At 39.9% G+C, this 26,756-nt stretch overlaps 2 protein-coding genes across 2 annotated transcripts; one reads left to right on the forward strand and one right to left on the reverse strand.

The window, feature by feature from the left end:
* Positions 1-6,888: 6,888 nt before the first annotated feature.
* Positions 6,889-10,742, reverse strand: LOC109472876 (transmembrane protein 241-like). The gene is made up of 2 exons (XM_019772740.1): positions 10,602-10,742; positions 6,889-8,084 (listed from the first exon to the last, which is right to left on the reverse strand). The coding sequence occupies exon 2, from the start codon at positions 8,048-8,050 to the stop codon at positions 7,097-7,099; it is 954 nt and encodes a 317-aa protein (XP_019628299.1). The 5' UTR covers positions 8,051-8,084; positions 10,602-10,742; the 3' UTR covers positions 6,889-7,096.
* Positions 10,743-10,907: 165 nt separating this feature from the next.
* LOC109472875 (GDP-L-fucose synthase-like) lies at positions 10,908-24,664 on the forward strand. Its single transcript, XM_019772739.1, has 11 exons — positions 10,908-11,075; positions 14,126-14,294; positions 15,340-15,454; positions 16,695-16,823; positions 17,486-17,559; positions 18,540-18,673; positions 20,470-20,534; positions 21,496-21,562; positions 22,308-22,387; positions 22,762-22,861; positions 24,452-24,664. The coding sequence occupies exons 2-11, from the start codon at positions 14,131-14,133 to the stop codon at positions 24,505-24,507; spliced, it is 984 nt and encodes a 327-aa protein (XP_019628298.1). The 5' UTR covers positions 10,908-11,075; positions 14,126-14,130; the 3' UTR covers positions 24,508-24,664.
* Positions 24,665-26,756: the final 2,092 nt, after the last annotated feature.

The raw sequence follows: 26,756 nt of genomic DNA on the forward strand, positions 1-26,756 counted from the left end.
GTTGTGAAGAGAGGTGAGTTGTGTGTTATGGTGTGTTGTGAAGAGAGAAGAGTTGTGTGTTGCGGTGTGTTGTGAAGGGAGACGTGTGTTGCGGTGTGTTGTGAAGAGAGAAGAGTTGTGTGTTATGGTGTGTTGTGAAGAGAGGTGAGTTGTGTGTTATGGTGTGTTGTGAAGAGAGGAGAGGTGTGTGTTATGGTGTGTAAGTGTGAAGAGAGGAGAGGTGTGTGTTGCGGTGTGTTGTGAGAGAAGAGTTGTGTGTTATGGTGTGTTGTGAAGAGAGAAGAGTTGTGTGTTGCGGTGTGTTGTGAGAGAAGAGTTGTGTGTTGCGGTGTGTTGTGAGAGAAGAGTTGTGTGTTATGGTGTGTTGTGAAGAGAGAAGAGTTGTGTGTTGCGGTGTGTTGTGAGAGAACAGTTGTGTGTTGCGGTGTGTTGTGAGAGAAGAGTTGTGTGTTGCGGTGTGTTGTGAGAGAAGAGTTGTGTGTTATGGTGTGTTGTGAAGAGAGAAGAGCTGTGTGTTGCGGTGTGTTGTGAGAGAACAGTTGTGTGTTGCGGTGTGTTGTGAGAGAAGAGTTGTGTGTTATGGTGTGTTGTGAAGAGAGAAGAGGTGTGTGTTGCAGTGTGTACATCCAAACATCCCTCAGATATATGGAGAGACCTTTTTGACACAACAAAAGTACAGCATTTTGTTGGTCTATAACTGATACAGCAGACACGTGTGTACAAAAGAATTGACCTACACGTACGTAGAAGACTATGGATGAATCAACTACTTACTTATAATATATTAGATGTATCCCTGTGTGCCATTCAGGGGTTTCAACATGTCAAATATAATGTACTATTATGTCACAGCATCGCAGAAGAAGTCAAGGGTTAATAACCTAATTAAAAATAGATTGTGAAAAAAATTGTGTAAAAAAGGGAGCAGGACAATGGTTTTGAAAAATTTAAATGAAAGACATTAGACATACATGTACATAATGTATTGTCTTCTGTATCATATCAACACTTACCACTCTCACTCCAAACAGGGCCTGCCGGGACTGAAGGCCCGCAATCCTTTGCGACCTCCAGATCTCAAGGTCGGCCGCCCCCAGATCTCAAGGTCGGCTTCCCCCGGTGTGGCGAGGCGCTCACGGTCTTGCCGCTGGTGGTCGTGGCGGCAAGACAGGTGCTGCAGGTCGGGACGCGGGTCGGGCCGCTGGTGGTGGCGGCGGCAGTGGGGGAGGGGGGCCTAAAGCCGTACCTGGGATCCCGGTCTGTAAGAAAAACACATGAAGGAGACACATTTAGGAGGGCCTTAATGGGGCAGACTCAACAAAGCACTTACCAGTAAAACAGTTACTACTACTACAAATTGGCTAGCTTACACATGTATGATGGCTTTATTCAAAATGTAACTTTTAGGTGTTAAATACAAACCACCTGTTCTGGGATACAGAAAAAGAGAGTTGAGGAAAACCTACCCCCCTGGCTGAGACACTGAGGGGTTGTGATTATGTTCCCCAAAGATGAAGTTCATTGATACCTCCCTTGGGAATTGAGAGCCAGCCTCATACCCAGTGTCTGTGCCATATCCCGAGGCCTGTACAGCAGTGTGCCAGTATACCTACCAACATCACATGACTTTTTACAAATTTCACAGGGGTCTATCTATCAACCAGTCTCATTCAGTACTCACCTAAGTCTGTTCTACCACTTTGAAGAGAAAAAACTACATTCCAATAGAAAATTTTCTTTTTCTTTCAAATTTTATACCAGCTACCTCACTATACTATACTAATGAAACCGCCCAAATTCACACACATACAGCTAAGAATACACAGCTGGAAACCCCCTGGTCACCCCAAATCCCCTTTCTGTAACAGAATATATTGCCTGTATTACACCCATGCCATATACAGCAATATCCATCCTTATTTTCGTCCCAACAAACACTGAAAATGACAATTTTTGTGTGCTGAGGGGAGGGGGGTGTCCCTGAGGCAGGGCACATTTTGATTGACAGCTGTTAATTGGTGAAAAATACTATGTTATGAACCATCATAAATCACTGAGTCCAGCATTTGCAACAAACCTATATGACTTTTGCAGTCATCTAAGCTTCCCAAGCTGTTTGTTGCAACTTTTAATTATCCAGTATACACACAGCCCATAGGTAAAAAACAGCATATCATAATGAGATCACACTTTTGCTAAGAAAACATGCAAAACATGCATCCATATTCTCCAAATCAGGTCATCATCTAACAACAGGTACCAGTAGCTGATATTGAAAATAAAAATTACCAAACCTAATCCAGTTAATGAGTTTGGGTAAAGGGGGGGGGGTGTTCAGGGCAGACAATACTATTAGATCTTGCCATAGGAACACATGCTTAAATACACTATTTCAACACCTCATGAAAGTACTTGCCCATACTTCAAGTTCAATCTCAAAAATTTTTCTGCACCAGGTAGCCACAAGGGTCTGATTCCCAAAAATAGAAAGGAAACAGGGGTCGACCACCTCAAATTCCCGCCACAGCTGATGGCTAAGTAACAAAACCCAACTTTGACCTACATTTTCCATGATATCCATCCGCCTGGCCAGACAAGTCAAGACCTAACCACTCACATCTCTCACTACGCCCACTAAACTGGTGAGATAAACAAACCTTGACCAAAGTAGGAAAGTTTCGACCCTACCTGTGCCTTCCAGCCCAAAAATCTCCAAAATGGACCAAAACTTTCAAGAGAAAAAAGGATTTTCAAAGGTATTAACTAGGCACTACTGCCTCTACTGCGCAACGCAAATGTGGTGTCTGCCCTAATAATTCTGCAGCAACTGGGCAAATTTTTATACAGTGTCCTGACAGATAAAAATATCAAAGCAGTCTGTCAACTTACGAAACCAATCAGGCTTGCGCTTCACCCGGTCACTTCTCCACAGCTGACCTGCAGCTGGTGGCCCATGGTACTGTTGATGATTTAAAGAAAAGAATGAGTTACTAAAGGGCACATATATTGTGATGTTAAATGTATGTATTAGTTGATTAGCATAGCATAAATTTCAAAGTTCATCTGTGTTGGTACAATTATTTACATCGAAGTTTGTGAACATACATACAATGTATTCCACTTGTTAAATTTTGTGACAAGAGGACCGATCCATCACTAGCGCCATCTAGCGAACCTCTGAAACATTTGCTTAAAGCGCGGGAAATTTGAGTCCACATAAAACCGGAAACTTCAACGTCAACAATGTAAAGCAAGTAGGTTTTCGTCCGGTGGCCATTTCATTTCATTTTGAAAGTAGCCAGTTTTAAAGATTACGCTACGAAATTTCAGGGAGTTTCGTGGCGTACTTTTTCTGCTACATGTATTATTTACACTATTGTTTACCAATCGGAGAAATGGCTTCGATAGTTTCAGATGGTAGCGAATGTTTACGAGACGGAAGTTAGTGTTCCTTTCTTCAAGAAGCACTCGAGTCTGGTATATCCCGGTTTAAGTGACACTCTTCCAAGTTTGTCCCCGATCAATGGGAATTTTGCGCCTGTAGGACTTTCTTCTGTTTACGGAGTTTGATTAGCTGATTGCTACTGTCGTAGTGACTGTCCTACCGGGGTGAATTTGGCGGTAGAAGAGCCCGAAACATTCCTAATCAATCGGCATGAATAAGCCAGGGTTTCTGTTGATGAGATTCGTTCTATGGGCAAGATGAAACTGTGTAGCGAACAATACTGAAAATATGATCGGGCTCACCGTTGTTATTGTTCCTCGCCATTTTCTCCAAAACTTCGAATTCAAAGCAAAGCAAAGCAAGGCAAAGCAATGAGATTACGATGAGAGCAGATTGCGCGTGTACTATCCTCAGCTGGACAACATGAGAATGGGCGCCAGGCCCCGTGCGCATATATATATATACGCTCTGTCGCGACGTACGGCGAGACGTGACGTGAGTCTAGACGTCTAGACACGCGGGTCTAGACGACGTCTGGCTGGCATGTCTGTTCAACATGCCAGTTTTCCCGCCAACACCTGGTCGTCGAGATTCATATGATAATTATTTTGACATAAATGAAAAACCTTTACGTACACTGTAATCCAACATGGCGCATTGATAAGGTTTTTATAAGGCCCATTTTGAACTTCTGGGTGGGCAGTAATTCCGATCTTACTGATTAATACAACAAACTTGCATGGCGGTTCCTTATTTGACGTTTATATGATTGCACACTGATGTCTTATTGGTGAATATTTAGTTCGACTCAAGTTGTTGACTGCAAAGGAGCCCTTAGAATTGCATTAAGTCCTGTTACGTGTAATACTATTACGGAAGGGGTCCTAATTCCGACCCATGTTCCATGCAAACGCATGATCGGCCAGGAAGGGAGTGGACAAAAGCATTTAAGAGGAACTCCACTCTTGTCAAGTTGTTTTGCCTTTGATAGAAGGCTATGAAATCGTTTTTGCACTGTTTGGCACGTATTTTGCACGTTGTGATGTAGCGAATGTAGCCGTGTTCACCCTCCGACAAGCTCTACACTATTCATCATGGAATTTACTTCAAAATTAAATATACTGAAAATAACCTGAAAATGAAGGCTTCATTGACAGTATAGACTACAAGACACTGGTGTGTGAGTAACATGTTTTAATATTGGCACCAATGTTATTGCTTAGACCACACTGTACCATAAACACTAGAAGAATATATGCACCATCCATACTTAAACATAGTTTTACAATGTTGGAATTGCACCAGTGGTAACTCTACATAAGTAAAGCCCTGCTCCTTCACCTAAAACTAGTGCTGCATACCTAAACCCAATTTTAGGTTCAGGTCCAGATTCAAGTCCAGAGGTTTAGGTTAAGTTCCGGACTTGTAAGTCCGGACCTAAACCCATGGCATATACAAAATTGCATGTTGCCAACCTTGCAATGTTGTCTGGGTGAAACTTTGGCCACATAACATGGAGGCCGGTACTTGACGATGCCCGATGGCAATGTTTTCTTCATTTTGCAGCAAAGATTTTGCAATCTACGGAAGGTTTTAGGTGGTTTGGAAAGAAAAGGGGTATGTGAAATGGTCTTTTCTGGTAATAAGCCTGGACTCGGTTCTTAACTTTTAGGGTTTTTTTTACTTGAACCTAAACATTCTTACAAGTCCTGATTCAAGTCCAGTGAACCTGTATGCAGCACTACCTAGTAAAAGTCACCTTGTTCAACTCAACTTCAAGAAAGGCTAGTGGTAAAGGTAAATTATACTGAATGAAGATAATATTGTGCAACATGACAAGTAAAAGAAGTATTTGCCAATAAATAAATTAACCATATACAATGTAGTAGCCTTTCTTCTCTTAACTGTCTTTCAGCTACAAGATTCAAAATACATTCCATCAAAATCCAACCCATGTTCGTCCCGTCAAATGATGTTATAGAAAATCAAAATATAATTACCATCAAAATGTAACCACAATTCATATTAATGGTGTAGACATGAATACACTTTGGTTAGAATACTAGTGTGGTTACCATTATTATATTAAATATTATATACAATCTCTCTTTTTATGAGCCATTACATGTGGCTGTAACAATAGTAGTAGTTAGTAGGCATTTGCACTGATAATATTTGCACATTCTCAGCTGACTGCTTTTAAAATACATGTACATGTGTGCTGCTTTTACTAGATAAAGTCTGCAACACATTTGATTGCCACATTTGATTATGAACAATCTACACATCCTACATGCACCATCCTTACTACTTGTACATGTAACAGTTACCATACTAAGGAGTCCAACTTTGCACAAGGGTTTAAATGTTAGTTAAGTTAAATATAAAGCATATGGAATAGAAATATAGTATAGCTGTGTGTAACAACTAGGCAGGCAAGTGATAAACTTTATACCTCATTCTGCCACACCAATTCAATTTCTGGTTCTCAGATTTCTCCACTTCTGATTGCAAGAAAAAACACCACCACCACCATACACATTTACAATTCAGGTTCTGAATCAAGCATAAAATGCTCATATCTTGGCACCATCAGTTGAAAAAAGGCCTTGTCTTCCTAGCTGTTACCATGCATGCCCGTAGCCAGGGGGGTTCGGAAGAACCCCCCCACAAGGCTAAAAGGTCCACTTTTGGTCCACTTTTTATGTAAAGGTCCACTTTTTGGTCCACTTTTTATGTAAAGGTCCACTTTTTGGTCCACTTTTTATGTAAAGGTCCAAGATTTTTTCTTGAAAAGATGGACTGGAATCGTAGAAAAACAGCTCCCTTTGTCATTGAATAAAAATTTATCTCTGATTTTTTCTTGAAAATCCCCTCAAAAACGCACGAAATGCCATTTAAGAAGGTTCATTTTTCAAAATTTTCCGGGGTGCCCCCTAGGAACCTCGCGCCTACGGCGCTCGAGGTCCCCTCTAGCAGTGGGAAGAACCCCCCCATTCAAAATCCTGGCTACGGGCATGCCATTTATTGATAAAGTGATTTATTTAAGCAAAATTCAGTGCTTAAATCATGATCATAAACCAGCATTTGGTATATAGCATTTTGACTTTGAGGCTCCTATTACTCACTCACACTCCTATTGCATTTGGGGCTATCACATAGCCTACATGTAGGACCTTTTTTTTACTGGGCTCGAAATACTGGGTGCATGTGCACCTTAGTGCATCCAAAATTGCAGTTGCGCACCTAATTTTTTTCCAAATATTTTTGTAGGAATTTGTAACATTAGAAGTGTATAATACTGGATATTCTTGGTCTCTAAGTATCAGAAGTAACATTAGAAGTGTATAATACCGGATATTCTTGGTATCAGAAAAATAATAAAATCTTTGTTGTAGTAATGTTTCAGATTTTGAAGTTAGCTCTCATTTTTAGATTCAAGCTCAGTAGAGGAGCAGTAAGATCTGAAATTAGGTTTTGTTTCATATGGTGCACCCAAAAAAAAATTTTGTGCACCTAATTTTCTAGGTTGGGTGTACCAATTTACTATTCCCAAAATGAATTTTGAGCCCTGCACTGACTTGCTTCATTACTTTGAGAAATAATCTGAGAACCAGCAAATGAAATTACTGAGACCTTATTACTGCTGACTCAGGTTTCAGTTGTTATTTCCATGGAATGACTACTGAGTCTGGTTCTTTCCTCAGGCTTCAAGTCTAACCTGGCACTGAAGTCCTGCACGTCAATCTTCTGTAACACCTCACCTGCAATCCCTGTCAGAATACACAGGAATGCAGTAGTGGTCAGGGTGACATGAAACACCATCAAAGACATGAGAATTGTTAAGGTTTTAACAGTACAGGAGATGTAGTCAGGAAACTTGGTTCCTTCTTGTACCAGGATGCCTGTAATACCGACACAGGCTGCCAGGGGGCCGCTGGCGAGGAATGCTACGTGGAAATGTGTGTGAGTAAGGAGAGGAAAGTCCCAGGCATCCTGCACATGTCCCAATAGGATACTCCCAGGAGCCAAGAGTACCACACTGGTGATGGAGTTACACCACAGTTTCTCCATACTGCTCAGCTCCGTGGACTTGAACTCTGCATACAGTTTATACCCTACCAGGAACACCATGTGGTAGAACAGCCAGATGTATCCCTCCCTGTCATACTGTGAGTCGACTTGCCACAACGCTACAGCAGACAGCACGGTCAGGACTGATCCAACTAGCTTCTGAACACCTGGGAGTGTCCTCTGAACAATCCAACGAGATATCTCAATAGAAGATTCCACAGAATTGCGTATCAGCAGAAACATGGGGATGGGAATGTGAGACAGGGCGCGGGAGCCTGCGTAGATGATCCCGATGAAGGACAGGGATGCAGGCAGCCACTCAACTACCCCCCCTGGTGTGAGGCGACGGACCTGCAGGTGACCTGAGTAGTGTGCAGCAAAGATGGTTGTTGCTGCAGTGAAGGTTTGCCAGCCTTGGAAGAGGGTGGGGAGGGTGAACTGGAGCACAGACAGGACATACTTGTTACAGAGGATGGCGCTGATGTAGGAGGCTGAGAAGATGTAGATAATGAGAGTTGTCTTCCACATCATCCCTTCAGTAAAGGCCTCACAGGCACTGAGGAACCTGTAGGGACACATATATACTTGGTCTTACTAATGGAGATGGGGTTTTGTGCGCATGAAAAATATGCGCGTGAAAAACTTACGCGTGAAACATCTGCGCATGAAGATATGCAAATTAGCTGATTCCCAAGGGATTTTAAAAATTTTTGCTGTTTTGAGCTTAAAAGTTGGAAAAAAGACAAGAAAATAAAAATTTAACATCATTTTGCTTGCATTCTAGACTACATACCCTTGCAATTGTTTTGTCCATTTTTCTGTGATTTCAGATGATTTTGAATAGTTAAGTTTTCACGCGCAGAAAAGGTTGAAATTTGCGCGTGAAAGAATTTGTTTAAGAAAGCATTGAAATCAAACTTCTAGAATGGAGAAAAGCTTCAGATTGTTACATTTTACCATCCTAAACCTCATACTACTGTAGTAACTTTTCCATGTATTTCTTACAAATTCAAGTGATTTTCAAAAGTTCAGGTTTTATGAAAGGTATGCAAATTAGCTTATTCCCTAGGGACCAACATTTTCAAACAAAAATTTTGGCTAAAAAGAGTGACAACATTTTCCTGCCTAAGAATTTAGTACTGCATATTTTCTAACATATTTCTGGAACTTTTATTTTTCACGCGCAAATCTTTCACGCGCAAGTTTCTCACGCGCAAATGTTTCACGCGCAGAAAACCCGTTCCCTTGCTAATGTGTCCTAATCTTCTTCTTCCGTTTATGTCCATCTGCCGATATGTCGGCAATTATTGACATGTTGAAATTTCCCTGTCATACACTTTACCTGTTAACTGAAGACATTTCACCGTTCAGTGTGCACTCTGACAGTATTCTGACTTTGCCCAAAGAAAGGCATGACCCGGTGATTCGATGTGGAATCACAAGGCAGGGGACCTGCGAAGAATCCTACATATTAGTGAGACAGAACGCTCACTGAGGACCAGATTTCTTGAACACAAACGCCCCAGCTCGCTGTCATCTGAAGTTTCTCAACACATCCACATCGAATCACCTAGCAATACCGTCTCTCTGGACAAAGTTAGAATACTGGACACTGAACAGGACTAAAAAAGTCAGGCATTAAGGAGGCCGTATGTATCTGAGGGCACTCCAGCCACCACTTAATACTAATAGAGATGGTGGACGATATTAACTCCCTGGCACTTTTGATCAATTGCTCACATCACATACATATATCAATAAAGTCTTGTGTGAATAAGGTCACGTGTGTGTTACCATGACTTGCGAGATTACGTTGTGAAGTGATTGGTCATTACTTATCCTGATGAAGGCGACAGTGGTTGCTGAAAATTTGATCTCTGTGTAAACTGTGCGCTGGAATAAAGTTCAACATTTTCCTACACAGATGAACTTTCATGGTAATCAGGACCTTATAAGGAAATGCCAGAATACATGTATTAACGGGGGGTGCCCTAATTCCGACCCATCCCTAATACCGAACTAGTTTGAAAAATCCTTGTTGCGGCGTTATGCATGGGAGCACGTGCCTAAAAATAAATACAAGAATGAACCGTGAATGTTTTTGTGTTGATATCGGTAATCTCACAAAGTTTGTTTTAGTTTGTACACTCCGACAACAGACGAGTGAAAAATCTGTGTGAATTCGGAGCTTGTTCGGGGGTTGACGAGCGTGTCAAAAATGCAGGTTTTGCTTTTCAAACAGTCGCTTTGGAGCAAGTCGCGTAATCGTAAAAAGAAGACTTGTTTGGAACAGAAAACAGTTGTAGATTGTTTTAATCATAATTTGTGTATTGTAATTTCTAAACTCTCTTCTCAGATCGATCTGGGTCGGAATTAGGGCACCCCTGTTGCGATAGAACGTTCCACCGGCATTATGACCAAAAACCTGCCGTAAGTTTCGCGAACCATTACGCTTGGGTGCAAGGCGCTACACTCAAGTGAAATACACAGCTGTGCATCTTTAATCGTTGTGATCTTTATCTGTTAATATTATATCTCATGTTGTGCGGGTTTTTGGTCAGATAAACTATTGCCAAAGGTCTATGCGTTTGCTAGGGCACCCCCCGTTACCATTCTTGGGAGGAGGTTGGGTAAAAGAAAATGATCAACTGATATAATTTATGGAAATGAGGATCTTATTGCATCATTTATGATTCATCAATCGTAAACATCATTTGGGGAAGGTATGTGGTCGTGGAACTGTTGTTACACATGTCACTTTACAATTATGAACTAAATGCTTGTCATAAGTTATGGTCACATCGGTGGTGTGTTATACTGGAATATTATTTTGTTCCGATTGTTCCGATACTTCACGTCCAAGTAAATTATTGTTGTTCACACAAGCGTGACAATTAAAATGTGTAGATCATGCACAAGGTACCAAGAGTTATCCTAGAGAGACTTTTTGACTCTGAACTTAAACTGAACCACGCGACAACGAGCGCCAAGTGACCACGTCTAGCGACATATTAGACGTTAAACAAGGACAACAACAACAGATCAGTATCTGTCATTCAAAGATAAGAAACTCAACTTTTACCTCAACTTTTCATCTGACAGCGACTCACTCACTCCGCCATCACAGCCCCCCTCCCCACCAACATGTGGCACTTCCACTCTCGTCCCCAGGGCTCCTCAGAAGACATTTTTCCTCATAGCAGACATTGTTACAAGACAAATATATTGAATGGTTTTCTTACAACGAAATACTTCAAAGGACACTGCTAAGAGGTTTAGTATACGGTGTTTTGTTTGTAATCGTTAGAAGTGTCAAAGTGTTCTGGACAAGAGAAGCAAAATAAGAAAGGTTACTCTTGATAACCTCTAATCTTTCATGACCTGTAACCTCTGACCTCCCGGCTGAGCTGACAGACCGGCCGTGCTTTGTTGTCGGTTTTGCAAGTCATCAAACAAACACGTGGCGAATCTTCATCCCGGCTGCTTTTGCGAGGGACACCGACTGTTAGATTCAACGTTTATATCCTGAATTGTGCCGAGAAACTATTATTTGAAGGTAAAGTTTTAACGCAGCTACTTCTTTTCATTCGCCCTAGCTAGAGGCCTTTAAAGTGCCTTGAAGATACCTGGACTTCCAGTCCGACGGGGTTGGGCATAATTTGTTGTATGGTTAAAAATATGGAAACACTGAGTTTTATTTTAGCCCCGTTTGTCTTTTGATTAGTCGTTTTACTGTTGCTCTATTACTACTTACACCATAATGGTAAAAATTTTACATGTGGATCATTCACAAGCTGACTGGACTACTTACGTTAACGTTAACTTACATGCTGGCTCTTATCTAGATGAAAATATTTACCTTCAAAGTCGGCAGGTATTAATTATATTAATGAGACCAAGCCTGGGTTGTGAAGGAGGGAAAATTAACAGATAAAAGTGCTTCAGCATACAGGATGTTTCTATGAATGGACAATTTTTTAAATTAGGTACTAGATTATTTTCATGAAGCCAAGCTATGGTTTTCTTTATTTATAGTTTAGTGGATAATTAATTTGTTAACAGATTTGTTGATGACACTGGTCAGTCTTTGATGAAATCTAATCTCCAACTCCAAGCAGAATTTTGCTGGCTTCAAAGACAGAATCAAATTGACCAGGCTGTTAATCCATTGGCCCCACAGTTACAAAGGGTGGTGAGATGACTGTCTGTTTAATTTTTAATTTAGGATTTAATTTTAGCGTAGTGGCACTGGCCGCATGTCGAGGGAGCGAAGTGACCGAGAGGGGGGGATGGGGCGGAAGGGGGGGATGTGCGGTGCGGAGCTTTTAAAAATTTGAGCTAAAAAAAATTAGGCCATTTGAGGGATACCGAAGGGAAAAAATGTTATTTCTAAGGTATGTACAATGTATCCTTGATTGGTAATTTTCCACATTTGATCTGGCATTCTTGAACAAAGGAATACAGTCACAATGCCCCCTATGCTGTATTGAAAATTAGCGGAGGGGGGGGGAATTTAGCGTAGGGGGTTAAAATTATACTTTGCGCTAGCTACTGTAGAACCCTGGAATGTCTGGTCAATGGATACAGCCTGGCCAATTTGATCTGTCCTTGCAGCCACCAAAAGACATGAGATCAGATGACACCCATTATCTCAGGTGTCTGGTCATGACTGGTCAGACCAGTGGCTTGTCCTTCAACGTTAACCGTCTCTTAGGCTGCACAACATGTATATGGATGACCCCTGGAGTCTAGGACTCATGTATATACTAATATTATGGGCAGTTTTAGACAGTTTTTACTGTTATAGTGTAAATGCGCTGCAAATTATCTGTGGTATTGTTCTGGTAAATTCTACAATTTAGATTTAATTACTGGGTCTGGTTAGCGATAGAGGTGGCAGAACACAGCTTTTAAGTTTTACCCATTGGGAATATATGATCAACTTAATGATTAGGCCATACCAATTCAATTTCTTGGTTAACAGATTTTTCTAGAAAAATACTTACAGTAGTAATGGAGCGGGCGGGCGAAAAACAAACAAACAGGCCTAGGCATCCTATTATGGCCCAAAATGGTACGATAGGAGCCATGAAGTCAACACACCAGGCTGGTTCAAAATTTAAACAATGAATTTTGAACTTTTAATGATAACACTGCATTGAAAGATGGAATAACTGTAACAACTAGGATGAAAAGGGCTGTTTTCAACTGTTCAGGGCAAAATATGAGCATTTTGCAGTAATTGTTGATTCTGAATTTTTATTTTTATTTGCAAATCAGAAAAAATGCAGCGGGCAAATCCGTTAACCAAGAAATTAAATTGGTGTGGCCTAAGTCTCTTTTTTGAAACTGTTTTCTTACATAATGTTCTATTGTTTGAAAAGTCTCCTGTGAAAACATGGCTGCCATGTTGTTTTTATGTCATTGTTATGGTTTGATGCTAATCCCCACTTAATTATCTATTGTTCAAAACAATTGATGGTATCTGAGGCAGGGGGGTCCAATCTCTAAGGTGTCAAGAAGGAATCTACAGCAGTTCTCTTTGGAGTCTCTTCTAAAAGACCTCTCCCAGCTCTCTTTTAGTTTTGTCCCTAATGTGATGAGATTTTTAAAAAATTGTCCTCTAGTCTAGAGTACTCAAAGATTTATCCCTCTACTAGTGGCCGGGGAGGCACATGTCTATATAGTTGCTGCCGTCACTGTGTGTACATGTACATCCAGCAAGTGGTATTGTTCTTGTAAGTTCTGCACATTAATTACTAGGTCTGGTTATAATTATAGTAGATAGAGGTGGCAGAACATCATCTAAAGCCAAATCAGCTATGGTATTGTGGTAAAATTGTTCTGTAAATTGTTCTGTAAATTACTACACCTGGTTAAGCTTCGGTCAGAACCCGCCGTACGTGCTTCTGCGTGCTGTCTACGTGCAAAAACGTGGGCAAACGTAGGGCAACCGTGCGTGGTGAGTACCGCCTCCGTACGGAATCCTACGTATACGTATTTGGGAGCACGCGGACACGCCATAGAACTTTAAGTGCATGTAAAACTTTTTCTGCGTGCGGTCTGTGGATTCACCAGCCGTGCGTGCCGTACGTACCGTACGAAAGACGCACGTATGAGTACGGCCTCCTTATGGTAAAGTTGCAATCGCACAGAGATCGTACGTTGTAAGCACGTACAACTCACTTACCACTTGTGCAACGTACAATGCACGCAGCCGCTCACAGCCAGACCACACTCTTACACCTTGCAAAATCGTGCGATTGACGTGCGAGTGACCTTCGTCGATGCCACTCCTTCCCCACGTTTTCAGAAAAAAACGTAGCAGACGTAGCCTCCAAAAAAACGTACGGACATAATTAAAGCACCACGGCAGGTTGTGACCAGGGCTTTATTTGTGTGACAGCTAATGTGGGTGGGTCTTGCTTGATCAGTAGTGCTTGGCTAGAAAAGTGGTCATTACCATCATCACCCCCTATATGCGTAAGCTAAGGCATGGCGAAGCTGCACTGCACAAGCATAGCTAATACTAATAGAAAAAATATGATATCATGCTTCACCTCTGATGAGAATGACTAAACAACAACCATCTACTCCTGCACACAGACAATATGGCGGCCCAGAATGGCGAGGCTAAGCGTACCAAGGTGCCGATGCGCGTCCTGGTGACTGGCGGAACCGGCCTGGTTGGTCAGGCTATCCACAGGGTGGTGCAGGAGGACCCATGTGAGGACGAGGAGTGGATATTTGTGTCATCCAAGGACGCTGATCTCACGTAAGCACACGAGTGCATAATAAAATCTGTGCACGAGAGAAATATTGTCCTGACCAATGAATGCAGTGGAAAATGAAATACATTTTGTTAGCCAGTGTCCTCACTATGGGACCGAAACTAACAGATTATTTAACAACAATTTCTCCATCCTTTCATCATTCAAAAGATCACCAAAAGACTACATTTCTACTAAGATCACAAAACCCACTAATTACTTACTAGTATGCAGAATGTGGGACTATTCATTATCCACTGCCTTCACAGAAGAAGTCGAACCCCATAATAGCTAGCGTAGTAGTAGAAGTATAAGTTTTTTCCAGACAGTTGTTACTTGTCTCCTGTTACTGTATTGCAATGAGTATTATACTCAACGGTCCTCGTCAACCTGACGGACGAACGACATATACTTCATTGTAAAAGCAATTAGCCTTCGGGCATGATTTTGCAAATAAAAAAATATTAATATTGGGCCATGTACACAACTGCATGATGTAACATTTGAACGAGACAAAATGTACATTTTTGGTCATTTCTTTACAAAGTTAGTTGAATCAACCCTACTATACTTCATTGCAAATAAGTGCCATATAGGAAGTGAAAGTGCCAAAATATCACAATTCTGGTAGTTTGTGGTGGTGCCACAAATTGAGGGCACCTTGTATGGGCTGTTAATTGCCAACCATACAAATCTGAATTGTGAAAAAATTCAAAATGTATTGAAATGTGGAAGTACATGTACATGTAACTGACAATCACGTGTACAGATTTTTTTTTCAATTACAATGTAGTCTAAATATATTTCATTTTTTGGTGCAAAAATGTTACATTGTACAATAACATAACAATAATAAATTTGCTCCATTCCCCTTACTTGTTAAATTGCAATCAGGCATGGATGCCCTTTCAGACTCCACCTTACCAATATTGCTTTGCAACCCTTCCTGATCCATGGACACAAGTGGCAGACCAGAAAGGAGAAGTTTATTTCAGTCCTTGGTGTCTGTTGTCCTGTTGTAGTGTAATGTTGATGAGTAAATTTTTGCAGAGACCCCGCGGCGACCCAGGCGTTGTTTGAGCGGCATCAGCCGACCCATGTGATCCACCTGGCCGCCATGGTGGGGGGGCTGTTCCGCAACCTCAAGTACAACCTGGACTTCTGGGTAAGGCCTAGGAAAAAATTGTGTTTCCTGTTTCCTGACCGACCCTAGAAAAACCTGCTGACCCTAGACTTTTTGTACAATAAATGTTGTACAATTGGTTTTCTAACATTGACATTGAAAATTAAAGTTTCCTCATGCAAGCAAGAACCTGTAAATAGCAGTTCACATTTAGTACAAAATTGATATATGTATAGTTCAAGCAAGGTATCAGTATTATTACAGTAACTGTAAGTTTTACCTCTCTTTCTACATGTACAAAAATTGAATGTACATTTGTACATGATGTGTACTTCAGTAGCTTGTGAGGGCAATAAATATAGAATACAACACGGTGTATTCCATATCGCCCGAGGTACCAGCCAGAGCGCGAGTAGGATTGCCCGAAGGCCGGAGGGAGATCCGATCCGTGGGAGGGCTGGGACCGAGGGCGATGCGGAATACACCGTGTTGTATTTTATTTATATCATACCCACCCAAGAAAACACACCTGTCAATGCGAACTGAGCGAAAATTTGGTGTCCCTAAACCCAAAAAATGCATTACAACATCTATTCCAACGTCCAAATTTTGTATTCGAATTTTTGAAAGCAGTGCACGCGGTTAGGGCAAAACGCGTTCGAATAGTTCTATGGAACATTTGGAAGCTAGGGCTGTACGCATTAAGAACCCCCGGGCCGTACCGCTAGTTATCACACGGGCCGGAACACCCGTATTGAACGTAATCGCGGCCCAGGTAGGACATAAACATACAATAAAGGTCATTCGTTATTCTGTGATTATCATGTGACTTAGTATCACACTTACAATGTAAGTTACATACATGTACCAGTCCAATCATTTGGACAGCCAACCTTGTCTGGAGTATTAAAAACCACACCTTATCAGCAACCACGTTCCTCTGTCCCTTTTGTGGTTGCTGACACCAGGTTGGTTGTACCAGCTTTGGAGTCCAGCCTCATGTACATGATTGTATATGTTATGAAGCAAGTTTAAACGGCAATTTCCAACACAACAAATTGGACTCACCCAAATTTTTGACTGTACAACTCCAGTCTTTGTCAAGGAATGAACAATCCACCACTTCTGTGACATCACACAGATAACACACGTGACACGTTGTGTTGGAAATTGCCCTTTAAACTTGCTTAATAATTTCTACCAACACAGATGAACTTTCGAGATACATGTATATGTGTTGAATGATACTTACATTTGTATGTGTATTACTGGTCTTTTACAGAGGAATAACATACGTATTAACGACAACGTGCTACATCTGGCCTACGAGAATGGAGTGCGGAAATGTGTCTCCTGCCTCTCTACCTGCATCTTCCCTGACAAGACAACGTACCCCATAGACGAAACTATGGTGAGAGACTTAGGTCCACTTTAGACTGACGACGGTAGATAGTTGCACGGTAATTGAGAGACGGCTTTCTTTAGACACATAGCGCAGGATGGCACACCGCGTGAATTCCAAATGGCGAGAGAACCCCCTTGTTTTCGTCATGCTGCAGCAGATTGGACACCCCGCTGAAGGATCACACGATAGGGTTCAAGGTGGTAGTGACGATTATTCCAGGATATTCTGCGCAACTATTTTGATTCTCTTTGACGGCCAAAAAATACAATAAATACTTGCAAGACTATTCAATCGTTGTCAGTCTAAAGCCGGCCTTACTCAGTACATTTGTTGGAAAGCCGGCCTTACTCAGTACATTTGTTGGAGATAGAGGAATGCAAGAAAGGTTTTTTTAAGGACCTCTTCAAGTTTTAGAGTTGGAAATGTAGAAAACATGTCCTATTGCATTCACAATAATTGGAGAGATTTCTAACATCTACATTCTTTAATTTATTTTTCTATGTAATAATAATAATAATAATATAACTGTATACAGTGTACGGGTTGCTATTTAAATCAATTGAGATACATCCAGGTGCAGAAGATGATAGCCTAGTGTATAGTGACTTATGTATATAAAACTATTCATATGTGAAGTAAGTTTATTTACATGTAATTTGTTCTCCTAGGTCCACAATGGCCCTCCCCACGACTCCAACTTTGGCTATTCCTATGCCAAAAGGATGATTGACGTGCAGAACAGGTAAAACTTAGGATGCAGATTCCTTCTTTTGTCACTAAAACATTACACTAGGATTCCACATGTACACATCACACAGCATTTCATAGACAGTAAATGAGGCAAGGCAAGGATTGTACATGTATAGCTTTGGTACTGTGCAGCAAAGTAAAGCTGTTAGATGCCTTCTTTATGTATGCACACTATTAAAGGCATCCAGGCAATTTCAGGGAAGCAAAACAAACAATATAATTCTGAATAAATCCGTCTGACCTTGGCATTTACTGCCATTCCCCAGAACATCGTCATTTCATACTTGAAGCCCAAAAACAAGTTATGTGAGGAGTTCATTAATTTTATGTTTTGGTATCACCAATAAATAGCTAGGGCCAGCCTACAATATGAAAGAAGTGACATCATCAACATGTACCTTGCAGATATCAGTATGATATGTAAAATGGCCAGAAAATTGACTGAAAATCCTGGTTTTACTACTTCTTCATTAAAAAAAGTTAGATATTGGAGCTCTCTTTTACACAACCAGTAATGTCTCGCACCTTGCTTATGCTTCCTTAGAGCTTCTAATGACTGGATCAAACACAAACACAGGCATACCAAAAACAATACCTCCATTTTTCACTTACAAATGTAAGTAAGTAGTTGATTTAGCATGAAACTTCATCTGTGTTGGTACAAGTCATTATGAAATAAAGACCAAGCTTTAACTTCCAACACTTAGATTACAGAATTGGGACCCAAATTTTCGGTTGACTCCATCAACCTTGTTCACGGAATGGACCCGTCTACTCTTGGAACGTGACCCGCTACTATGGTCACATGTCTCTGACGTCACGTTCCAAGAGTAGACGGGTCCATTCCGTGAATGAGGTTGATGGAGTCAACCGAAAATTTGGGTAAGTCCCAATTCTGTAATCTAAGTGTTGGAAGTTAAAGCTTATTTTTTATTTCATAGTTACTGTAACTAGTTGATGTTGACTTTGCAGGGCCTACTATGTTCAGCACGGCTGCAAGTTTACCTCAGTCATCCCCACTAACGTGTTTGGTCCTCATGATAACTTTAACCTGGAGGACGGCCATGTGGTGCCTGGGCTCGTGCATAAGGTCTACACAGCCAAGAGTAAGTGCAACCATGTTTGTTTGTTTGTTTCATTACGATCTCCATCTCCATTAGGCCACACCAATTTAATTCTTGGTTAACGGATTTGCCCGCTTCATTTTTTTCTGATTTGACAAAAAAAAAAAATTCAGAATCAACTGCAAAATGCTCATATTTTGCCCTGAACAGTTGAAAACAGTCCTTTTCTTCCAAGTTGTTACAGTTATTCCATATTTCAATGCAGTGGTATCATTAAAAGATCAAAATTCATTGTTTAAATTTTGAACCAGCCAGTGGTATGTTGACTTCATGGCTCCTATTGTACCATTTTGGGCAATAATAGGATGCCTAGGCCTGTTTTTATTTCACATGCCCGTTCCATTATTTTTCTAGAAAAATCCATTAACCAAGAAGTTAAATTGGACTGGCCTTAGTGTGAACTTCACGCTATTCTGCCTGGAGTCGGTAGTGAATCACCAGAGTGCAGCATAGCTCTCCAGTGCATGCTCTTACTCTTTTAGGAAGGTGTGGTGGGTTCTTTATATTTGAAGTGCATGGGATGTGGCTCTCCTCAAACACAGGACCTCTATTTAACATCCTATCTGAGAGATGTTCCTAACCAAAGCTAGGTACTAATTTTCACCTGAGTGAAGTGAGGAAAGCTGTGTAAGGCCACACCAATTTAACTTGTTGGTTCTCGGATTCGCATTTTCAGATTTGCAAAAAAATAAAATAAAAAAAAGGATTCTGGATCTGAATCAACTAAAAAATGCTCATATTTTGCCCCCAACAGTTGAGGAAAGTTCTTTTCTTCCTAGTTCCTACAGTTTTTCCATCTACAAATGCAGTGGTTTGATTAAAAGTTCAAAATTCCTTGTTGAAATATTAACCCAGCCTTTTCTGTATTGACTTCATGGCTCCTATCACAGCCTAGACCTGTTTTTGTTTTATTTTTTTTCGCCATGTCACTTCATATTTTTTATGAAGAAATCCGAGAACCAACAAATCAAATTGGTGTGGCCTAAAGTGCATTTTCCAAGGGCACAACATCTGGGCATGTTGGTGAATTTGAATCCAGGACAGTGGGACCTACACATGTACATGTATGGGTTCATGGCCAAACACCCAACCATTACAAAACAACATATGCCACACAATCCCATGTACAATAGGTGGGAATCATATCATATCCATCACACCGGGAATTTGTGTTTGCAAATACTTATCTGTAATGTTACCAGGTCTCAAAATTTATTTTTGGGAATAAGTGCACTGGTGCACCCAACCTAAAAAATTGGGTGCACAAAATTTTCTGTGCTATATATACTATATAAATTATATCAGCAAAAACTAATTATGATTTGTTTCTAAAGAAAAGTACTACAAGAATGATTTTACTATTTTTCTGACATTTAGATGTTAGGAATATGCTGAATACTAGTACTACTCTAAATTTAACATCTTGACATACAGTGTATACGTAAACCTACAAAAAACATTTGGGTGCACTGGTGCACCCACAGAAAAAAACTGGGTGCACAGCTCCAAATTTGGGTGCACTAAGGTGCACATGCACCCAGTATTCCGAGCCTGTAATGTTCCAGACAAAAACATCCAAGTAGTTGAAGATGATTGGGAAACTCCATGGTCCAGGAGATAACAGAATCATGGTCTTGTTTATAGAAGAAGAAGAACTTAATTGCACAACAGTTGTACATGATACAATGTACATGTATGGCAACGACCATGTAGCTTTTTGCCATGCCATTTCATTTTGATTCAGATGAAATGAAATGTTGGTACCACTTATTTTACAGGAGACAACAAACCATTGACAGTCTGGGGCACAGGTTCACCTAGGAGACAATTTATTTATTCTTATGTGAGTTTTCTATTATATTAGCTGAATATACAATATATAACGTTAGCATTTCTTAGGCCACACCAATTTAATTTCTTGGATTTTTCTAGAAAAATAATTGAGCAGGCAGGCGAAAAAAAAAAAAAACAGGCCTAGGCATCCTATTATGGCCCAGAATGGTACGATAAGAGCCGTGAATTCAACACACCAGGCTGGTTCAAAATTTAAACAATGAATTTTGAACTTTTATGTCTTTTATGTCCAAAATATGTCTTTCATCAAGCATTTTGCAGCTAATTTAGAACCAAAAAAGGAACTTTTGTGTATACAATCATGTACATGTATGTGTTGTCACCGGAAAAGTGCCACTGTTGAATACTCTCCAAGCAGAGGTTTGAGCTTTAGCTTATTTTTGGCATGTTTTTAGGCCTTTTTTGGTCTGGCTTTCTTGTTAGCACTGGTATCAGTTGGGTTGGTGTAAAAAAAAAGATACCAGTGCAAAAAAACAAAAGTCTGATAAAAAATACTGAAAACACTCCAAAATACATGTAAGACAAAGCCCAAACCTCTGCTTGGAGAGTAGCTGTTGTAGAACCTAATGACTGGTACAGAGAAGTTCACATACTTCGAACACCTAGATTCAAATGATAAATTTATATATTTGATGCATCTAGACAAACCCTGTATCACAAATATGATCTGTTCCCACATTTTCCATTGTACAAAAAAGCGAGAAGAAGTTGACCACTCTGTACATGTATTAGCTCAGTAACTAATTTAAAAACACTTTGTATTAGCCTAGTAACCTAAGTCTTGTACATTGTATGTTCCTTATGTATGTATGTCTAAGTCAAGTAGTGTATCTTTTGTCTCCACTTTTCTACAAACGTCTGTAATGTGTCTGTTATATCTTGACCTGTACCTAGCCTGTCGTGGCATGAATGTACAATAAAGGTATTTCATTTCATGTACATGTCCCCAGGACCTGGCCAGGCTGATGGTGTGGGTACTGAAGGACTATCAGGAGGTGGACCCCATCATTCTCTCAGGTTAGACTTTCACAAACATCCAGTCAGAATCCACCTTGTAAAGTCTAATTTTGCTTGTAGGAAAAAGCTCAATTCTGTAAACACTTGAACATCTTGTGCATAGGCTATGGCAGGGCCTATTAGATTGGCAACATGCTCCTATGGGCATCAGTATTTCCTAAGCTTATACAGTCACATAGTAATTATCATGCATGTAGTTGAACAGCAGAGTTTCTATCTTCAATATTTCCACCGACAGTCATGTTTTGGTACTTTATGCTCTGATCTGAATGCAATGTTGAAGCTTTCCCAGCACCACTTAATTTGCTGTAAGGCCACACCAATATAATTTGTTGTTTCTCAGATTATTTTAGAAAAAATATGAAGCGACTGGGCAAAATAAAATAAAAATAGGCCAAGGCACCCCATGAAGGCCGTAAATGTTACAATATGAGCCATGAATATACCAGGCTGGTTTATAATTAAAACAATAGATTTTGAACTTTTAATGAAACAAAGACTGTTGCACTGTTTCATTGAAAAAATTTTAACTAGGAAGAAAAGGACTTTCTTCAGTTTGTGGCAAAATATGTCTTAAAGTTTCATTGAGCAGTTTGCAGTTGATGCAGAACCTAGTAGTTTTTTTGCAAATCAGGAAAAAATGGAGAGGGCAAATCTGATAAACAACAAATCAAATTGGTGTGGTCTTAGGTGACAGTGATACGGACTGATGACAGCTGATGTCTGTCCTATTGGTTTGTTACAGTTGGAGAGGAGGATGAAATCTCTATTAAGGAGTGTGCAGAGCTGGTGGTGGACGCTATGGACTTTAAAGGAGAGGTCATCGTATCCTTAATGTGTGTGTGTGTGTGTGTGTGTCTGTGTGTCTGTGTGTGTGATGTTTCTTTGTGTCTGACAGTGTGTGTACAAATGTAATTGTGTGTGTGTACTGTGTGAATTACAGTACAAAATGTGTATGTTTTCATGTCTGTGTGTGTGATTGTGTGTATGTATGTGTGGTTTATGTGTACATGTATGTGTGACAGAGTGAATATGGGTGTGTGTGACTGAGAGAGAGAGCTACTCCCTGCTTCTACCTAACTCCATAAACAACACAAAATTTGCCAAATGGCTACCTTGGCAGGGAGAAGGGTAGCGAACAATGAACATTGTCAAACTTTCCCACAGTATAAAAGTTGCTAAACCTTAACCGTTCCCAGTTTGACACCACCAAATCTGACGGTCAGTTCAAGAAGACGGCCAGCAATGCCAAACTCAGGAAGTACCTGCCGGACTTCAGGTTCACCCCGATCAAACAGGGTAGGTGTCATGTTCGGCCACAGCAAGTCATTTTTGTGGATGACATCAACGCGTGCATTAATTTTTGCCTGATTTTGGAAAAAAAAAACAAGAAATTTTGTTGCCTTCTGACAGTGGTCAACATGCCGAAAATGGGCAAATATGTCTGTTGCCATGCCGGAAGGTGGATGGCAGATAACTATGAAGAGAGGAGACAAGAAAAGGCTCTGATTTAATGTTTGTTTCATACTTTGATGCTAGTGATATGTGATGCTGGCTGTGTACATGTATACATGTATGTGATGTTCTCACTGAATAAAAACCATTTTGTACAATGATTGAGTCAAAATTTTAAAATGTTGGAACCATGTTTTTTTTGGCCCGTCTTGTTTTTTTTTCGCCCACTCGCATTAGATTTGGAGTCTGCGGAGGATGTCATCCATAAAATGTTCTTGCTGTGGCCTTATGTTAAACCCTGTCATACATTAAACCTTCCTCTGAACACCTACCAAACAAGGTTGGCTGAAGGTCAAAAGTGGTCCGGCCAGATTTAGGCCACGCTCACCTTTCTACTTGAATCAAATTGAATATGAGTTAGATTTGAGTGAAATTTCACAGCATACCATGCCCTGTCCTTTACTGAACACCAGCCGACCTTGCTTCCAAAAGGCTCCTAACCATATGGTTCAGTGGAGTTTGTTTAGTGTTTGGGAGGTGATATTTGGCTATGTGTGACAGGGGCTTTTTGTCTAGTCGGTCCAGCCTACCAAACATTGCAGATATTTTGCTCTTGGCACTCTCCATCTGTATAACCGGTACAACTGTCTTTTGGCATAACATACCAGCTCACATGCAGTAGCAGCTGGCTATATTACACCAAACATCCTTTAAAGCTATCTAATGATCATGCCTCTACTGTACTTGGTGGCAGTGAGTTCCACTCTGCAATAGTTCTAGGGAAAAACAAGTTTTTGAACACCCGAATCTTTGATTGATATAACTCTGGTACATGAAGGCATGACTACTAGACTAAGTATTTGTTATTTTCTGACCTGGTATTATTATAAGTACATGACACTACAAAAAATGCCAATCTTGTTTTTCTTCAGAGAAGAAAAATTTTCTTCCACTGAGAAAATTATTCTTCACCCAAGAAAAAAATCTTGTCCATGAGACAAGAATTTCAAGAAACTGCATTTTAGCATATTTTTCTTATAGTAAGATTAATTTTCTTATGTATCTTGAACTAAATACCCTTAGAATATTATTCTTGCAGTAAGAATTTCGAAGTTTTCTAGAAAACCATTCTGTACACAAGAAAAGATTTCTTGAACTAAGATCTAACTCTTCTTGTAGCAAGAAAATCATTCTGTGCACAAGAAAAGATTTCTAGAACTAAGATCTAACTAAGTAGGGAAACTAACCCATAATCTTGCCTCAGTCTGTAATCATCAGTTATATGGTAAGGGACAGACCAGCAGGTTGACTCATGGTGAAACTTGTGGGAATAATTTTTTTGCTTCTTCAGTTTCATTTTTTTTAGATGTTTTCCCATTGCCTTTCTTGAGTAATTTTTCCCTAACATTTTCATGATTTCTTCTCTGTGTGCAGCTCTGAAGGAGACGTGTGACTGGTTTACTGAGAACTACGACACGGCCAGGAAGTAAGAGGAGCAGAAACCTGGGACATGGTGGATACAGAAGGAAGACGTTTAATGGAACAGATTGATTCAAGTGTCGTTCAGCCTAACCAATTTAATTTCTTGGTAAACGGATTCGCCTGCTTCATTTTTTTCTGATTTGCAAAAAAAAAAAATTCAGAATCAACAGTTACTGCAAAATGCTCATATTTTGCCCTGAACACTTGAAAACAGTCCTTTTCATCCTAGTTGTTACAGTTATTCCATCTTTCAATACAGTGGTATCATAAAAAGTTCAAAATTCATTGTTTAAATTTTGAACCAGTCTGGTGTGTTGACTTCATGGCTCCTATCGTACCATTTTGGGCCATAATAGGATGCCTAGGCCTGTTTTTATTTTTTTCGCCCACTGGCTCCTTTTTTTTTATAGAAAAATCCATTAACCAAGAAATTAAATTAGTGTGGCCTTAATACAACATGGTTTTAGCAGAAGCTTATCAACCTATACATACATATTAAGTAAGACCAAAGGTTGTGGATTAAAAACTATACATTATGAAAAGGGGACAAAGGTGTAATGTAAATGGCTGTTTTACAAATATGATTATAAAGCATGTGTATACATGTACATGGTAGATCATGTTTATTCAGAGCTCAGTGATGTAAATGACTGACTTTACCATTGTCAGCAAAGTGTCCACAGTCACTCTGATAAATCTATTACATATTAAGATTCCTGGAAATTTTATTTTGAACATACTAGTACGTTACTGACAAAAAAAGTGGATGCTACTTGAAATGTCTGACTGTTTTCAAAATCTATCCAGTCACTTGAGTACTAACTGTTTTTTGTGTGTCTCTACCTTCGAATTCATTGGCATACCTACATGTATTTTGGTATGTAAAATTACATTGATGACAGAGCTTTTACAAGAATTAAATTTAAATATGTTGGTGGGTACCTTAAATATGCAGGTTCAACATGAGACTGATGTGACTGAAAACTACACGTATGGCACCAAAGGAAACTCTCCTGTTTTTAGTGCTTGAGACTACTATAAAATATATGGCAATATTGCTTGATGACTCCCTTGCTTGAACTGTTGTTTATAGTGACATTAAAAAGCTGAATGTACTTTACCAGTAATCATGCACATGGAAAAAGAGTGACATTTTGTAGCTGAGTACTTCAGTATATATGGGGAACTTCCTATATTATTAAAGATAAGCTAGGATATCATAGAAATGATTTTCGCCTTCTGTTTTTGTGCAATGATGAGTTTGCTGTGAATTTAACAGTAGTTTGAAGTTGTGAACCTGATGAAATTACATTCCAAGGCTAGCAGCTGTAGCCTAGTACTTAATAGCTGGTGTTTAGTATTGCAGTTTTTGATTATTGATTATTATCTTTGAAAATAAGATTCCTTTTATGAATATGTTTGTTTGTTGACAGCCAAACTTGAATTGTGGACGGATCTTTATTACATAAATGTTGGTATACAATTATTGTAGGTGTAAGTAAAAAGAATAAAAGTTTGATCATGGGCATCCAAGCAGCTATCTCTATTGTACAAACTGCAGTCTAACTTTTGTTGATATTCTTATAGGGTCATGAGTTTTGGGTGGCAGATACATGTAGCTCTTAGGCTCAGGAAATGTGTAGGCTTGGGCCTGTCAGTAGCTTTATCATACTACAGGGACATGTTTTGTTTGAAACTTTGACAGAGAATAACTCAGTGACAAGAAGGCATTGATAGATTTTCATGACAGGAAGTCCATACTTGAAACATTTAAATCATTTAGAGAAAAATTTGAAAAATTGAAGACTATCATATTTTAGAATTGTGTCACTTCTTCCAGACATGATTCTTTCATTCGGCCAGTCTTTCCCTCCCAGGCTAGTGGTTTGTCTTCAACCTAAGCACCGTAAGTGGTACTTACATTACAGGTGAGGGTACGGGCACTACAAGGTTACAGCTCTTACACCCAATGTCTATTGGACACAGACCACATGACAGCAGCACTGACAGCCTCCACCAGACACTGAACTGGAAGTACCTGACCGAAAGGAGATTTGAACACACTTGTGTGATGGTATTTAAATGTCTGAATGGCCTGACACCAACATACCTATCTTCTACTTTCTGCCATAATTATCATCTTCATACTTATAACACAAGACAGACTACTAAGCTACATTTACCAAATTATACTAGCACAGCAGGTCAGCGAACATTTGCTTACACAGGTACATGTACAAGTTGCTTTAACATATTC

This window comes from Branchiostoma belcheri, unplaced genomic scaffold (assembly GCF_001625305.1).
Source record: "Branchiostoma belcheri isolate BF01 breed outbred unplaced genomic scaffold, Haploidv18h27 scaffold288, whole genome shotgun sequence".
Lineage (NCBI taxonomy): Eukaryota > Metazoa > Chordata > Leptocardii > Amphioxiformes > Branchiostomatidae > Branchiostoma > Branchiostoma belcheri.

What these genes read in the sequence shown, in the direction of transcription:
- LOC109472876 (XM_019772740.1), bottom strand. Translation starts at nt 8,050, where the DNA reads ATGATGTGGAAGACAACTCTCATTATCTACATCTTCTCAGCCTCCTAC.
- LOC109472875 (XM_019772739.1), top strand. Translation starts at nt 14,131, where the DNA reads ATGGCGGCCCAGAATGGCGAGGCTAAGCGTACCAAGGTGCCGATGCGC. An exon ending in ACCCCATAGACGAAACTATG is followed by an intron (nt 16,824 to 17,485) that starts GTGAGAGACTTA and finishes TTGTTCTCCTAG; the next exon opens with GTCCACAATGGCCCTCCCCA. An exon ending in ACTTTAAAGGAGAGGTCATC is followed by an intron (nt 22,388 to 22,761) that starts GTATCCTTAATG and finishes AACCGTTCCCAG; the next exon opens with TTTGACACCACCAAATCTGA.